The sequence below is a fragment of the Danio rerio genome, chromosome 9, assembly GCF_049306965.1.
Source record: "Danio rerio strain Tuebingen ecotype United States chromosome 9, GRCz12tu, whole genome shotgun sequence".
Classification (NCBI taxonomy): Eukaryota; Metazoa; Chordata; class Actinopteri; order Cypriniformes; family Danionidae; genus Danio; species Danio rerio.
The window spans coordinates 19,276,472-19,293,278 of record NC_133184.1 but is presented as its reverse complement, the minus strand read 5'-3'; the positions used below and the strand labels follow the sequence as shown (position 1 = coordinate 19,293,278).

Here is a 16,807-nt window from a genome sequence, read left to right as displayed (position 1 = left end):
TCTTCTAAACTAGATTTTTTTTTTTGTTTTTTAGAAAAAATCACACATGAAAAAATGTTAAACACCATGGGCTCTATTTTATTAATCTAGACGCAAAGTCTAAAGCGCATGGCGCAAAAGCATTAAGGGTGAGTCTGTATCCACTTTTGCTATTTTAAGGACGGAAAATACGGTTTGCGCCCTGGCTCATGGTGTAACAGGGTTGTGCTTATTCTCTTAATGAGTTATGAGTATGTTTTGTGCATAACATGCATTAAACAAATCAGAGTCTCATCTCACATTCCCTTTAAGAGTCAGTTGCATTGCGCCATGGTGCATTTGCTATTTACATGGTGGACTTTGTAAGCGGAAAAACTAAATGCTTCACTTGTGAGAAAACAGTTAAATAGCCCATCTGCAGCACGAGGATAAAGAATTAGCCTCCTTCATTCAGCCTCTTTACTTTCTCTTAAATTTTACTCTTTACTCCTTTACTTTTGTGGATAAGTAAAGGGTGTTGTATGCACTCCACTGACGACATCCTCTAGCCTACTTACTTAATTTCTTTAGTTAAGCACAAAGATTTGTTTCAAAACTATTTCTAAATTTAGTTCTATTTCCAGCAAATAATTATTTGAAAAATAAGGTATATCCAAACAAACGTCCTATTGTGTCCTATTTGTCAAGGTGGACAAATCTAAAGTTGTTTTTATGAAAACATATATGAATATGCATATAATAAATAATACTGATAATAGTAATTATTACATTATAATAAAGATACAAATTGTCCTGAATAAACTGAAAAAAGCCGGGTCATGAAGAAGACATGAAGGTAGTGTTTTTTTATATCTATGTAGTAAATAATATATATATATATATATTTGTTCATATGTACTGTAAAGATATTTGTGTATTAAGCATTTTAACTCGCAAAGACACATAACTAACGCACTTTTTGCAGGACTTTAGACCAGTTTTTAGTTGGTCAATGGTGCGGTCTATTTCAGTTTTTCTAAATAGCAACGCCTAACAATGCGTCCTAAAACACCTCTCTTTTTAGACCTCACAAAGTGGTCAAATTGATTTGCTATTTAAACAATGTGGCACTATATGTGAAAATAATAGTTGCACTTCTCTGAAAATTGCAACAAATCATGGCAATAACATCTTGCGCCGGGTGTATGATTGGGTCCCAAAATTCATATTAACCATATATTGACCTACACCAGGGATCACCAATCTCGGTCCTGGAGGGCCGGTGTCCCTGCTGGGTTTAGCTCCAACTTGCCTCAACAAACTTGCCCTGGTGTTTCAAATATACCTACAGTAGTAAGACCTTGATTAGCATGTTCAAGTGTGTTTGATGAGGGTTAAAGCTGAAATCTGCAGGACACCGGCCCTCTAGCAACAAGTTTGGTGACCCCTGACCTACACCATATATTGACATTTCGAATATCATTCTTATGCATATGCAATTGTTGGACAAACCTAACAAAATGCATTTATTTTGCAAAATATATTTGCATAACAAAATTTTAATTGATTAATTGATTTTTTTTTAAATATACAGTTGAAGTCAGAATTATTTGCCCCCAAATTGTTAGCCCCCTGTTTATTTTCCCCCCAGTTTCTGTTTAACGGATAGAGGATTTTTTTTAACACATTTCTGAACATAATAGTTTTAATAACTCATTTCTAATAAGTGATTTATTTTATCTTTGCCATGATGACAGTAAATAATATTTGACTAGATATTTTTTAAGATATTAGTATTCAGATTAAAGTGACATTTAAAGGCTTAATTGGGTTAATTAGGTTAACTAGGCAGGTTAGGGTAATTAGGCAAGTTATTGTATAGTGATGTTTTTTTCTGTAGACATCAGAAAAAATAGCTTAAATAGGCTAATAATTTTGACTGTAAAATAGTTTTTAAAAAAATTAAAACTGCTTTTATTCTAGCCAACATAAAACAAATAAGACTTTTGTCCAGAAAAAAAAAATATTATCAGACATACTGTGAAGATATACTTGCTCTGTTAAACATCATTTGTGATTTTTATTTTTTTTTTAAATCAAAGGAGGGCTAATAATTCTGACTTCAACTGTATGTTAAGTTTATTTACAGTATTTAAGGCAAATACCTTATAAGTAACTGTGATTAAATTAACTGTGATTAAAATTACATAAAATTATTAGTAATTCCTTACTTTACTTTTTATTAATTACATTAACTAGTTACTTTGTACTTTTTTCTATACTAAAACAACAGTTGTCACACACACATTTAGCAACCCCATTAGCAAACAATGTAGTTTTTTTTTATCTTGTTTCCATTTGTTACAATTCATTGAGAAGCTTTGATTGCAGCAATTACTGCGGCAAACCATCTACAGAGCTGGCAGGAAAGAAATACAGACAGCCTTTCAATCAAGCAGAATATCTTAAATGGAGTTTATTAGCTTTAGTATTTGTATATGTTTTCTGATGTGTGTATGGTTGTTAGATTGCAGAGTACAGTAAGTGAAGTTAAAACAGGGCAGAAAAGCTGTAGTTGGGAGATTTGATTGCCATTTATTTTTTATTTTTTATTTTTTTATGAATGAGTATTGCAATCAAGGAAAAGATCAGCTGTGGCATACAAGATAAATGAACTAAAATTCTTAATTATTCACAAGAATGACAGGTAACATACTTTTTCCAGAACCATATACTGTAATGTCATTTAATAAGCTTATTTATTATTATATTTATTTTACTTCTGAAGCCTGAATGCTGCACTCTGTTGGCCAAAGCATCCAGTCATAAGCGAGACCGCCTGTTGTTATCCAATTAGGGTCACTGTGAGCCCTTCACACTTGTCAGTCATCATCTGTCTTGCTTTGGCAAATGCATCTGTTCCTCATCTGCTCTGACATGAAGCCTGGGGAGTTTTTAAATGTGACTTGTGTCAGATTCAGGACTTTGCACGTGAACAAAATCGGTGTCATCTTTGATTTTTTTTTTTTTTTTTTTTTTTTTTTGCATAGATGATCTCATCTCGTATCAAAAATGGTCCCATTCTTGCTGCTGCACATATTTATTCTTAATGGTTCTAGGATTTCATCCTCAGCCCTCACTACTGTTGCTGATAACACTAAATGTATAGATTTAACATTATAATCAAACAAACAACAACAACAAATCATAATATTAATATTAATACAATAATTTTACCTTCTTGTCATTGCTCATTTTTATTCAGTGAAATTATTAATATTTTTAGTTTCAAGAGAATTATTGAGATAATTAAGTTTTTTTTTTCAACATTTTATGTCATACCTAAAAGAATTACAGTAAATATGGCATTTTAACGATCCACAGAAAACTTTTAAGTAGTTGTTTGAATGTCAGGTTATTGCCTTATTGGTTATTATGTAAAGGATAAAGTACATCCAGGTGGGTTGTTATTGCAGAATAAAGCCCGTTGTTGTATAAGACTGAAGGGCTTTATTAAGCAAAAAACACCCAACCTGGATATTCTTCATTTCATTTATAACATGGCTACTTTCCACAAAACGTAAAAAAAATATATATATTGTTCTGAGCTGTAATAGTTTATTATTTCTTTAATAAAATTTAAAGCTGACAGAAACAAAAACAGCTGATTTATGTTTAAGGTGATTCAAAGTTCCTGAATGAGCCTGTGTTCTTTAGTGGTTATCATCTTAGAACAACACCTTGGAAGTTCACAGCTAAATAATTAAAATCAAGTATTTTCATCAGCTGTGTAATAAGTGAGGAATAAAGTATATCCAGGTAGTTATTGTTGAATAAATTTATTTACTTATTGGCAGTTGAATTAGACAGAAGGGCTTTATTCTGCTAAAACATCTGCCTGAATGTACTTTACCTCACTTATCAAACATCTACCTTCTACAAAACATAAAAAAATAGACACAAAACTTTTCTAAGTCATAATAGTTTATTAATTATTTAAGTAAACCGAAAGCTAGCAGAATTTAATGGAACAGATGAATGGAACATATACTAACCTACATGTTATCAAGTCATATATGTATACAGGGCTTTACATGAACTTTTTTGATCACCAGCCACAGTGGCTAGTAGTTTTCCAACATTACTAGCCACTCTGCATTTTCACCAGCCACAATTTTGTTGTTGGGAAAATATTTTTTATATGCAGAAATATGACTTTGACACGCTATAATTACTTGATTTAGATTTTGTGTTATGTCCACATGCCTTCTCATTCATTTCACGTTTTGTGTGTCGTGTATGAGCAAATGGGTCACATGACTTTTCAGAACTCAAAATTAAGGATTTACCTAATTTATCTCTGACCACACCAAACAAAAATATTTTCTTAGCCACAAAACATTTCTTAAAAAAAAAACAAAAAAAACAATTGACTTAAAAATAATTATTGTCATGTATCAAAAATATGCACAGTAATCTGTCCTCGCTTAAGGTCTCTCAGATCACCAGTTAACTACACATAAATGAACAGTTAATCTCATATTAAAGCAATGTTGTTGTAAAAAATGATAATTAAACCATATAAACAATAATAACCGTAAGCAAAAGAAAGCAGGTGAAAAACATACTGTGTGATAATGGAAGGATGGTCACACGGTTAAGGCCAATCTGTTCAAAGCGAAAGCAACCGGTGCTGTTTACAAAAAGACATATTTGGAGCTCTTGAAAGCAGCAAGACTGTTTGTGCATTAGCATTTCTTTTTGCCTGACTATTTGAAAGAGATCTGATCACAGTTGCGTTTCAGGCACGCGGGCTTCAAGGACTTTAAACAGTCGCGCGCATCAAATCAGCTGTTAGCGCGAGTGATTATCCTCTCATTCTGTATTCATCGGCTTTCTTCTGCTCGCGCGAATGCAATTTTTTTGTTAGTCGTGCTGTTTCTCCATTCTAAGATCACATTTGCACGCATATTGGGTCATTCTTATAGTCAAACCCTTCTTTTAAGAAAACCACAATTTAAAAATTATTTTCAACCAGCCAAAGTGGCTAGTGGGAGTGACTGTCTAACCCGCCAAAGCTGAAATCTATCGCATTTGGCGATAGATTAAAATCGCATTTGGCGGGTTGGCAGGTGTTAATGTAAAGCCCTGTATGTATGTTAAATCATAAATATCTTTTTGGTTTTTTGGTTTCGTTTATAGATTCTGAATGTATAGATTTTCGTATAACTAATTAGGCAAATCATTGTATAACGATAGTTTCTTCTGTAGACAATTCTGTTAAAAATAATAATTAAACTTCCTTTATTTTAGCCCTAATCAAACAAATAAGACTTGCTCCAGAGGCAAAAATACTATTGGAACTACTGTGAAATCCTCATTCCTCTGTTAAACATCATTTTGGAAATATTTGAAAAATTATACCTGACTGATTATTTGGTCAAAAATATGAAAGCATGAGATATAAGAAGCAAAATGTGGGATTTCATCAGTATCAGATTTACTATTAAAAACCAAACACCTAGTTTCTCATTATCACTAAGTGTTTGTCTAATTAGCAAGCAGGCATTATGTATTATTCTGCCTTTAGAGGAAAGCTGAGGCTCTCAGGGCCTGATTGATGATGTCAGCGCCTCCTGCACGCCTCATTTGCTAGAAAGTGATGGCCGTTTGTTTTGAGGATTAAAAATAGCAGGTGAAATTAATTGCTGCCCCCTAGTTTTTAAAGGCCATAAAATGCTGTTTATGGAGGATGAACATCATCTGGGTTCTAGCCTTCGTCATTCCTCCTTCAGCACGTATCAGTTTCTGCAGCGCGAAGAAGCTTAATAACTCTTGGCTTCAGTTATTGAGATTGATGTGGCTGTCAGAAAGATAGACTAATGTCTGTACTTAGTGGCTATCGTACATCTGTGGTGTCAGACACGCTTCAGTGCTTCCTCTGAAAAATGAGCACGTTTTTGATGACATCGAAATTTCCCATCAGCAGGATTGGGGTCTTAATCAAATGGAGTGTGACAGGATGCCACTAGAAGGTCTGAATAATGACCATTGAAACCGGTGTGTTATGATGTGATGTCACAAGAGTCATGGTAGAAACACTTCTGAGCTGGGATTAGTATTGAGGGACACATTATCTTCTCTACGGGTGGTGATTTTAGGCTGATGTTTTGGCTGTCTTTGTGTTTCAGGGATGGAAGCGGTTTCTCCTCAGGAGGTCTCGAGTGATCAGCTGTCCAATGAGAACCTCAGCGCTGCCCTGGGACAGAAGATTGTGTCTCCCAATCGCATCCTCTGTGACACAAACACCTACGCTAATGTTATTGTGGGCTTCCCAGATCTCATTGTGGGTGACAATTATCACACAGCTCATAGTCAAATGGGCAGTTTTAAATAGAAAATAAATAGATAGTATTAACTAGGTAACAAATCTTTATTTTTCTTATAAACATTATATTTTATGATGGGTAATGTGTTAAGTTATTAAATAAAATGTTTTAATTTTATTTGTTATTTTTTTACAAATGAAAACAATCAATGGAATAAATTACTCTTAATAATATTGTTAACCATGCATTTGTATGTATTTACTGAAGTATTGCATTTTATTTGGGAATTCTTAATATTGAATATCTTTAAATTAAAGATTTAAATTAAATGTTGAATCTTTTAATGTTATTAAAAATATTTATTAATTAAACTCAAATTGCTAAATTATTAGCAACCTAACTTGGGAAAATATGGACAAAACCAACCGAATACTAATATAAGAAATTAATAATGCTAATAATAATGATGCTAATAAAAATAATAATCATATCATCTAATATAAAATAAAGTACTTATTATTATCATCATCATAATCATATTAATTAATATAAAAGAAAGAACTTATTAATAATATTGTAAATCAAGCATTTTTATTTATTTATTTATTGAAGTATTACATTTTATTTGGGAATTCTTAATAGGGATTATCTTTAAATTAAATACTTAAATTTAATGTTGAATTATGTAATGTTATTAAAATAATTTATTCATTTAACAAAACAAAATACTAATATAAGAAATTAATGATAATAATAATAATAATAATCGTATAAATTCATATGAAATAAAGTACTTATTATCATCATCATCATCATCATCATCATTATCATCATCATCATCATATTAATTAATATAAAATAAAGAACTTATTAATAATATTGTAAACCAATCATTTTTATTTATTTATTTATTTATTCATTGAAGTATTACATATTATTTGGTAATTGTTAAATTCCCAATTATTAAATAATAATAATATTAATAATAATAATAATAATAATAATAATAATAATAATAATAATAATAAAAATATACCATTAGAATAATAGTAATAATAATAATACTAATAATAAATCCATATTAAATGTCAGATTTAATGGTTGTTATTGTTATAACAAAACTATAAATAAAAAAACATAATAAACGTAAAAAAACAAAACAAAACAGATATTTAAAAAAGAAACTGAATATAAAAAAATGAAACGGAATATAATAAATATTTGTTCTATTATTATTTTGTGTGTGTGTGTGTGTGTGTGTGTGTGAGAGTGTGAGATGAGTGAGATGAGTGAGTGAGATGAGTGAGTGAGTGAGTGAGTGAGTGAGTGAGTGAGTGAGTGAGTGAGTGAGTGAGTGAGTGAGTGAGTGAGTGAGTGAGTGAGTGAGTGAGTGAGTGAGTGAGTGAGTGAGTGAGTGAGTGAGTGAGTGAGTGAGTGAGTGAGTGAGTGAGTGAGTGAGTGAGTGAGTGAGTGAGTGAGTGAGTGAGTGAGTGAGTGAGTGAGTGAGTGAGTGAGTGAGTGAGTGAGTGAGTGAGTGAGTGAGTGAGTGAGTGAGTGAGTGAGTGAGTGAGTGAGTGAGTGAGTGAGTGAGTGAGTGAGTGAGTGAGTGAGTGAGTGAGTGAGTGAGTGAGTGAGTGAGTGAGTGAGTGAGTGAGTGAGTGAGTGAGTGAGTGAGTGAGTGAGTGAGTGAGTGAGTGAGTGAGTGAGTGAGTGAGTGAGTGTGTGAAATAATGCCCCATTAGCATTTAGCTTTAGACCTATTTAATATATAAATAAATTACCTGGGGCCTGTTTCAGAAAGGAGGTTAAGTGAAAACTCAGAGTATTTTAACCCTGAAATAAGAGAAACTCTGGGTTTTCCGATTCAAAATGGCAGGGTTGTTAAACTCAAGAATGCAGGGTAAGTCAAGCCTGTTTCTAAAAGAGAGGAAACTTTAACTCAGAGTCAGTTACTGTGGTAACTTACTCTGTGAATCTAACCTGGTCAGGAGCAGGTTTTATTCTCTAAACTCAGAGTTTCTGTCGGTCTCCTCCCCCTTTTAAAGACGAAGCGGTATTTCTCGCCTTAGCCTTACGTTTCCACCCACCTATTTTAATGCTCATTTTGGAGATGTGCATTAAAACGATTGATGGAAACATCATGATGCACATAACTTTTGAAAATATGCATAAAAATACGCAAAATTGAGCAGGATAAACTTTTATTCAATTGAAAATATGCGCATAAACTACGATGGAAACACTTTTACTGATTACAAATTACAGTATATACATTAAAAAAGGTCATCATATGATGATGAAAATTTGTGTGAATGGACAAACCAGCAGGCTGAGCACACTGTAACACGTCTTAAATGTTGTTTTAGTCATTCTAAAATGCCTTAACTGTTTCAGTATTAGTGTATATAATTAGGCTACCTCCGAGCATCTGGAGCGTGTCAAGAGTCTCCGCGTCTCATGGCTTCAAACGCCCCCACGTGTTCATTGTCTTCTGAGGCGTAAGTACATTTATGCTATTAAATAAATAATTGACGCAGCTTCTTCTACCACAGTAAATTCCATTTTTACTATTGATATTTTGGATGGAAACGCTGCTTTATTCACATCTTTTATACAATATTCCAGTTTTGCACATAAATTTATGTAATATATTTGGATGGAAACATAGATATTGCCTACTTTTTAGTCGCACACAGAACAATAAATAATTAGCTTAAATATATTGACCTTAGACATGTACTGTAATCAGATTAATGGGATTATTATTCTTTCTAAAAATTTAATTTAGTACTGCTTACCTTCCAAATGTTATAACAACCTCGATCACTTGATCAAGACAAAAAGGCAGACACACAAGTGCACTGTTAAATCTATTAAAACTGGTAAACGTGTATAAAAGTTTAGAAAAAATGTGTAAATGTCACACATTGCATTACTTATTTTATTATACTTAAATATTTAAATATTTTAAATGTAAAATTACGCGTTAACTTTAGCAGCTGTTTTCCCAGGCTAACTGTCTCTGTTTCACTGATGGTTGCTTCTTTTTAAAAGTACATGCACTCATATTTGCTGTAATGTTGCATGATCACATCAAGTTCAGCTGGAGAAAGAAATGGTGATCTCTTTTTTTTTAAGATGTTCCATCGTCACTCGTAATATCTGCGCTCCATTGATAATGCCTTTTTATAGTCACGGTGTGTACGCTTAAATCTGAGTTGGTCTACTCAAAGTTGATTGACCCAACTCAGATCCGCTATTCTGAAACCGAAAACTCTGAGTGGATTTACCAAAAGATTAAAAACTCAGAGTTCAAGTTTAAACTCTGAGTTGTTTGAACCTCCTTACTGAAACAGGCCCCTAATCATTATTGGTCATAGTAAATTATATTGTATTTTAAATAACTGAATGCTTTTTGCTGACAAATAGATTGAATGATAATGGCAAAGTATAAAAAATTTTTTTTTAAATGATTTAATTTTTTTGAAGCTGCATCGGCATTCTTTAATATGTGATAAAATTATTGTTGATACAAGATCATTTGAATATGTATGCTGTTGTTACTGAGTGGTGTGTAAAATATAGTAAAAATGTGTGATAGTCATGCTAATTTTGTTGATTTTGAAAAATAATGGTTTAAGTGTTTGCTCTTGCATATATCAAAGGAAAAATTTTTTTGCTGGGTTACATCAAATTACAATTCTACATAATATAATTATTATGATTGTTGTTGTTGCTGTTGTTATTATTATTATTATTATTACTATTATCATTAATTTTCATGAATATTTAAACAAATATTTGTCAAATGTTTTAATATATTTATTTGTTTGTTAGGTTGTTTTTTTATTTTTTTGCTGTTATTGTTATTATTATTGATGATAATTGTTGTTGTTGTTGTTGTTATTATTAATAATAATAATAACAAATATTTTGATTTGTTAAATGTTTTAATATATTTATATGTTTGTTGGGTTGTTTTTTTGTTATTGTTATTATTGATGATGATTATTGTTGTTAATATTATGATTATGATTAATAATAATAATAATAATAATAACAATAATAATTCATTCGTTCATTCATTTTCTTTTCGGCTTAGTCCCTTTATTAATCTGGGGTTGCCACAGCAGAATAAACCGCCAACTTATCCAACATATGCAGCGGATGCCCTTTCAGCTGCAACCTATGTCTGGGAAACATCCATGCACACTCATTCAAACTCATACACTACGGATAGCCTACCCAATTCACCTGTACCGCATGCCTTTGGACTGTGGGGGAAACCGGAGCACCCAGAGGAAACCCACGCGAATGTGGGGAGAACATGCAAACTGCACAAAAATGCCAACTAACCCAGCCGAGGCTCGAACCAGCGACCTTCTTGCTTCTTGGCGAGAGCACTACCTACTGCGTCACTGCGTCACCCTTAATAATAATAACAAATATTTTGATTTGTCAAATGTTTTGATATATATATATATATATTTATATATATATATATATATATATATATATATATATATATATATATATATATATATATATATATATATATATATATATATATATGTTTTTTTTTTTTGGGTTGCTTTTAATTTTATTTTTACTATTATTTTTATTATTACATTTAATAAGATTTGTAATGTAATATATAAATGTTTTTTTTGTTTGTTTGTTTGTTTTCACAGTCACCAAATGAGCTTTACAGCTTTAGGAGATCTTCGCCCATAACAGAGAGCCGGGGACCTGACATGTTTTTTGGGTCAAGCAAGCGAACCGGTCCAGCAAAGAGGGTCAACTGCGTCTGTCTATTAGATGCCAATCAAGTAGTCCGAGCACTGCCCCCTACACAAGTCCCAATAGCTGAGGTCTACCCTAAAGGTAAAGCAGTGACATTCATATGCACATTTAATATACAAATATATAGTATAACCATGGTTAACTGTGATAATGGTCGTATCAATTAACAGATGTCACACCACCGATGTCGGCAGCGTACCTGGAAGTGACAGATCTGAATTCTAAGAGGCTGAAATACATTCCAGTGCCCAGGTACAGAAATCAGTGCTTTTATTAATCTACAGCTCCCTCTTGTGGCTGTTTAACTCTGTGTACCTTGGTAGTGACACAATAATTAACATGTTGTTGCAGTTTTAGTGTTTGCAATATATGTTTTTAATGTAGACTTAAATGTAATTATATTTATATAATTTTAAAGTACGTTATAAGTACTTGTTATGTTTGAGAGTACCCTATAATGTTTTATATTAATATTTTAGCACTGTCAGGAACATTGTTTTAAGGAAGGTTAATATATTTTGTGTCAAAATAAAATTCTTCTTTTCCGTACTTTATTTTTCCATACAAAAAATTAAAAAAATTAAATAACAAAAATATGCTTTTTTGGACATTATCAGAAATCTAGTGTTTGCAAATCTACAGTACAAAGATACTGTAAATACATGATAAATGGAGGTATTGTATCTTAGAAAATAAAACACATCAGCCTTTTTTAATGTTAGGCTATTGGCTGCCTGTGGAAACAAATACCCTGTTTACTTTCACCAGATACTCCTATTGTAATTATATCTTATGACTGAACTAGTTTTGCCAATTTAGTCATGTATGTAATTATTATTAATATTTTTTTACCTTAATTTGATTATTATCAGCTATTTCATGCATTCTTATTATTGCTTTGCAGAATAATTGCCAAAATAAAAGTTTTTCATGTATTTGTGTATATGTGGGTATATATACAGTTAGTCCCCCTTTGAATTTTTTTTTCTTATTTAAATATTTTCCAAATGATGTTTAACAGAGCAAGGACATTTTCACTGTATGTCTGATAAAAAAAATATCCTGGAAAAAGTATTTTTTGTTTTATTTTTGCTAGAATAAAAGCAGTTTTTAATTTTTAAAAACGATTTTAAGGTCAAAATTATTAGCCCCTTTAAGCTATATTTTTTCGATTGTCTACAGAACAAACCACTGTTATACAATAACTTGCCTTATGACCATAACCTGCCTAGTTAACCTAATTAACCTAGTTAAACCTTTAAATGTCACTTTAAGCTGTATAGAAGTGTCTTGAAAAATATCTAGTGAAATATTATTTATTGTCATCATGGCAAAGATAAAAGAAATCAGTTATTAGAAATGAGTTATTAAAACTATTATGTTTAGAAATGTGATGAGAAAATCTTCTCTCCATTAAACAGAAATTGGGGGAAAAAATAAATAGAGGGGCTAATAATTCTGACTTCAAGTGTGTGTGTGTGTGTGTGTGTGTGTGTGTGTGTGTGTGTGTGTGTGTGTGTGTGTGTGTGTGTGTGTGTGTGTGTATATAGCAAGCAAAAATGTTAAAAGTTTAGTTCAAATTTTGTAGGTTACAATTTAATTTTGCAATATTTAGCTTGAATTTAATTGTATTATTTTTCCATTTCTAAATATGTTTGGTGACTAAAATAGTATTTAAATAAATGTATCTGTTAAATAGATCTGTTTTGTTTAAATGCACCAAAATACATTGCCTATATTCACTGATAAATGGATAAAAATAATCATTTTTAAAAAGGGGTGCACTCAATCATACTGAGCACTGTGTACTGTATATACGGTTGAAGCCTGAATTATTAGCCCCCCTTTGATTTTTTTTTTCTTTTTTAATATTTCCTAAATGGTATTTAACAGAGCAAGGACATTTTCACAGTATGTCTGATAATATTTTTTCTTTTGGAGAAAGTCTTATTAGTTTTATTTTGTCCCTTTTTGGGACAAAATTATTAGCCTCTTTAAGCTATTATTTTCGATAGTCTACAGAACAAACCGTCGTTATATAATAACTTGCCTGATTAGCCTATCTTGCCCAGTTAACCTAATTAACCTAGTTAAGCCTTTAAATGTCACTTTAAGCTGTATAGAAGTGTCCTGAAGAATATCTAGTCAAATATTATGTTCTGTCATCATGACAAAGATAAAACAAATCAGTAATTAGGAATGAGTTATTAAAACTAATATGTTTAGAAATATGTGATGTTTTTATTTAGTTTAATTACAAAACATAAATAAATTCCACCTAGCCTGCTTTACTGAGGTGAAGTTGCTTTTATATTCACATTGGTTCATTTTTAAAATAGATAGATGCGCTCCCTATATTGCTCCCTATATTGTTTACCATGTTACTTTGAATATTCGATCTGAAATAACATGTAAGTATGGCTTGGTAATTAGTGTTGTTCCTGCATGCTGCCAGCCAATCACAGTAGTCGTAGGACAAAGTGCGTGAAAGAGTGAGACCAACAATCCTTGTGTGCATGAAATACTGCACATCATGACAAGTTTTGCTGCTACACAACTAAAAATGTGCTAGAAATAATACACTTTTTTGTTGGAAATTGTAGTATTATGAAGTACTATAAAGTTTTCTAACTGGCAACTGACATGATCTAGAGCAGAGGTGTCAAACTCAATTGCTGGAGGGCCGAAGCCCCGCACAGTTTAGTTCCAACCCTGCTCCTACACACTTACCTGTAGGTTTCAAACAAGCCTGAAGGACTCAATTAGTTTGATCAGGTGTGTTTAATTAGAGTTGGAACTAAACTGTGCAGAGCTGCGGCCCTTTTGGAACCGAGTTTGACACCTGTGATCTAGAGGGTTGTCTTCTGTCATCATTAATGCCTAGTTCACACTAAAGGATTTCAGCCTGATTTGAGCCCGATTTGGAAGTTAACGAGCTCGCCGACAGATCGGGCTGTGATCGGGAAGAAATCTGCAGGTGCACGGTGCTCGCCGCTCTTTATGTGTGAACTACTGAACAACGCATCAACAAGGCTCGCTGACGCGTCGCCGACACCTCGCAGACAGAAATCCAACATTCAGCATGCTAAATATTCCAGAGCAGTCGGCCGACTCAACCCCCCATGTGTGGTCAGATGTAGTGACGAGCTGCAGCCAATGAGAGAGCATATCAGCATGAGCCGCGTGCCTGTGTGTTCAGGAGCTCAGCAGAAACATCTGTGATTGGTCAGAATGGGCATCGGTGCACTCGCTTCATTCTGCGTAAGCACAGACATGAGAGGAGGATATATTAACAGTGGAACTAGAATTTTCTAACTATTAGAATTACCATACTGCTCATTCTGACCGTTCTTATATAAAACGCCATATTGTCACAACATATTTACATTCAAAGCTATTATTGAGATATTAAAAATAAGCTTTGAATGTCTGGCATCATATTTAATGACACCATTACCCTAAAAATATCATCTTTTTTTGTAATACAGCCTATAAATATGTAGTTAAGATACTAAAACACTTAAAGGTCTTGGCTTTCATTTTCACTGTCAAACAGGAGCTATTTCACAGCACATAATATGCTGTTTTTAAAGATATCTAAAGTAAATTGATGTTTTTGCCATCAGAAAGTTTTGTTTATGTTAGCAGGAAGTTGCTAGGCAAGAAAATGCACACATATTTAAAGTCACAGTGAAAAGTATCAGACATGCATGCAGTCATTTTGACCAATATGGTAATTTAAGGCAGAAATGCTCAGTTCTTTACTGTTTTGTAATAAAAAAAATAACAATGTCAGAAAGAAATACACTGATAGTTAGAAAACGGCAGGGTGTTATAAATATGTTAGTTTTATTTCAAAGAGTTCTAAAATTACAAAAATTAAAAACTCTCTGTGTATCTATCCACTGGAACCTGCAGATGAGTGATTAATCCGCTGATAAATTAGCTGATTTGACGGTTTTTAAATGCTTTCTCCAAAGCTTGAAACACTGTCAGTGATGTAATCAGCACACAAGCAGCCAATAGTGTTCAGCTTTTTCTGACGACTCCTCCCTCAAAATTTCATTGGCTGTGGTTTGGTAGCTTGAATGAACTGATGGGGAATGAGTTGTTGTCAGATCATGTAGTGTGTGACCCCCCTCTTGTGGATCGTTCACGGAGTGTTGCGTAGTGTGAACACCACAGAGATTAAAAGACACAAAGTCAGGTCATGTAGTGTTAACGGCACAGCGATCTGCTGATGTTTAAAATCCTGTAGTGTGAACTAGGCTTAAGGTGTGCATTCTTGATGTTAGGAGGCGTAGCTTTGGACGGCAGGGGAGGGACTGTGTTTTCAAAATATTATGCTCACCGGTTGGCAATTTGGCAGATCACCTACTGCACCTTTAAATACTATCCATAATATAATACACATACACAGTACACACACTTAAATTGTCAAAACTTTTATTTTGTTTTATTTTGTATGTGTTTAATTGTGATAAATTTTTGCCCAGCACAAATTTCTATTTACATCAACAGCGTATTATTGGTTGAGAACCTTTATTGGATTGCCGCTTTTATTAATTACTGTATTTATTTATTTTTGCTTGCTTTTGGTTTTGAAAATACCTGTGTTTGTGTGGACAGGGCCTCAGAATCAGCTGATCTCAACTTAATTTTTTTTTGGTATTTTTTTGGTATTGGTAGTGAAAGGTCATTGAGCATTGGCAATCTAATCTTGATTATTTTTATTATTGTTAATATTTGTTGTCAATGTCATTAAAAAGATCTATATTATGTAGATATTGATGCACTATAGACTTTGCACTTACACAGTATGTACTTGTGCACTCAACTATCTAATATATGATTTAAAAAAGCATATTTTGTCATTTACCATTATTTATTTTACATTTATTGTTTATGTTTTTATTTCATGTATGTTTTTAAATACCTACATGAAAAAATAAAAAAGAGAAAAATAAATGTTAAACATTTTCTAAAGTGCTTTTTTTTCATTTAGATTTTTTAATATAAACAAATTACTTGCTTCATTCATTCGTTTTTAAAAATGAAATGTAAAACCATGCATAAGTCTTCATGAATTTTCTTCACTTCTGGTCTCATGGAATTCTTTAGGGCAAGGTTATTCGGGTGTGTCTCGTTTCTGCTCTGAATTTGTCCAGTCGTTAATCTACCTTCATTTTTTAGCAGCGCTCATCTTCCAGTAATTCAATCAATCAGTTCCCAAAGAACTAAAACATGCACCACCCTGCATTTTTAAATAATTTCGGGACAGTTTCAAGTGGATGTACATCACGGAAGTGAAAAAGGACAGTCTTAACTTGTTTCATAGCAACTTTAACTGAATGTATCCATGTGTTTGTGATGTTTGAGTCTTCCATTGTTTCTGATTGGTGTCTATTATGCTGATTCAGGAGCAACTCCATGTCCCCTTACACTGTGTGGATCTCAAAGGTGTCCGACACAGATGTAGTGATGGCTCCTCTGGGCTCTGGAGGGGTCGTGACTGTGGACATGGGAGGCTACGTTCGATTATGGGAAACCGGCCTGGACCACCTGCAACGCTCTCTGCTGGAGTGGAGGAACATGATCGGATCGGAGGATGGCAGACCTGTGCAGGTAGGAGCTTTTTGTTGGATCTCTCAAAAAGCAAGTGCTGCCATGTGTCATCCCAGAATCAAAAATAATAAGAGTAAAGTCAATTAATGTCA

At 32.8% G+C, this 16,807-nt stretch overlaps 1 protein-coding gene across 2 annotated transcripts in view; it reads left to right on the top strand.

Annotated features, from left to right (window-relative positions):
* Positions 1–16,807, top strand: part of vwa8 (von Willebrand factor A domain containing 8) — a 246,717-nt gene that overhangs the window by 125,264 nt on the left and 104,646 nt on the right. The window contains 4 exon segments of one of the 2 annotated variants that reach the window (NM_001128338.1): positions 6,150–6,304; positions 10,979–11,171; positions 11,261–11,342; positions 16,511–16,715. In NM_001128338.1, coding sequence (NP_001121810.1) covers positions 6,150–6,304; positions 10,979–11,171; positions 11,261–11,342; positions 16,511–16,715 — 635 coding nt within the window. 2 annotated transcript variants of the gene reach the window in all.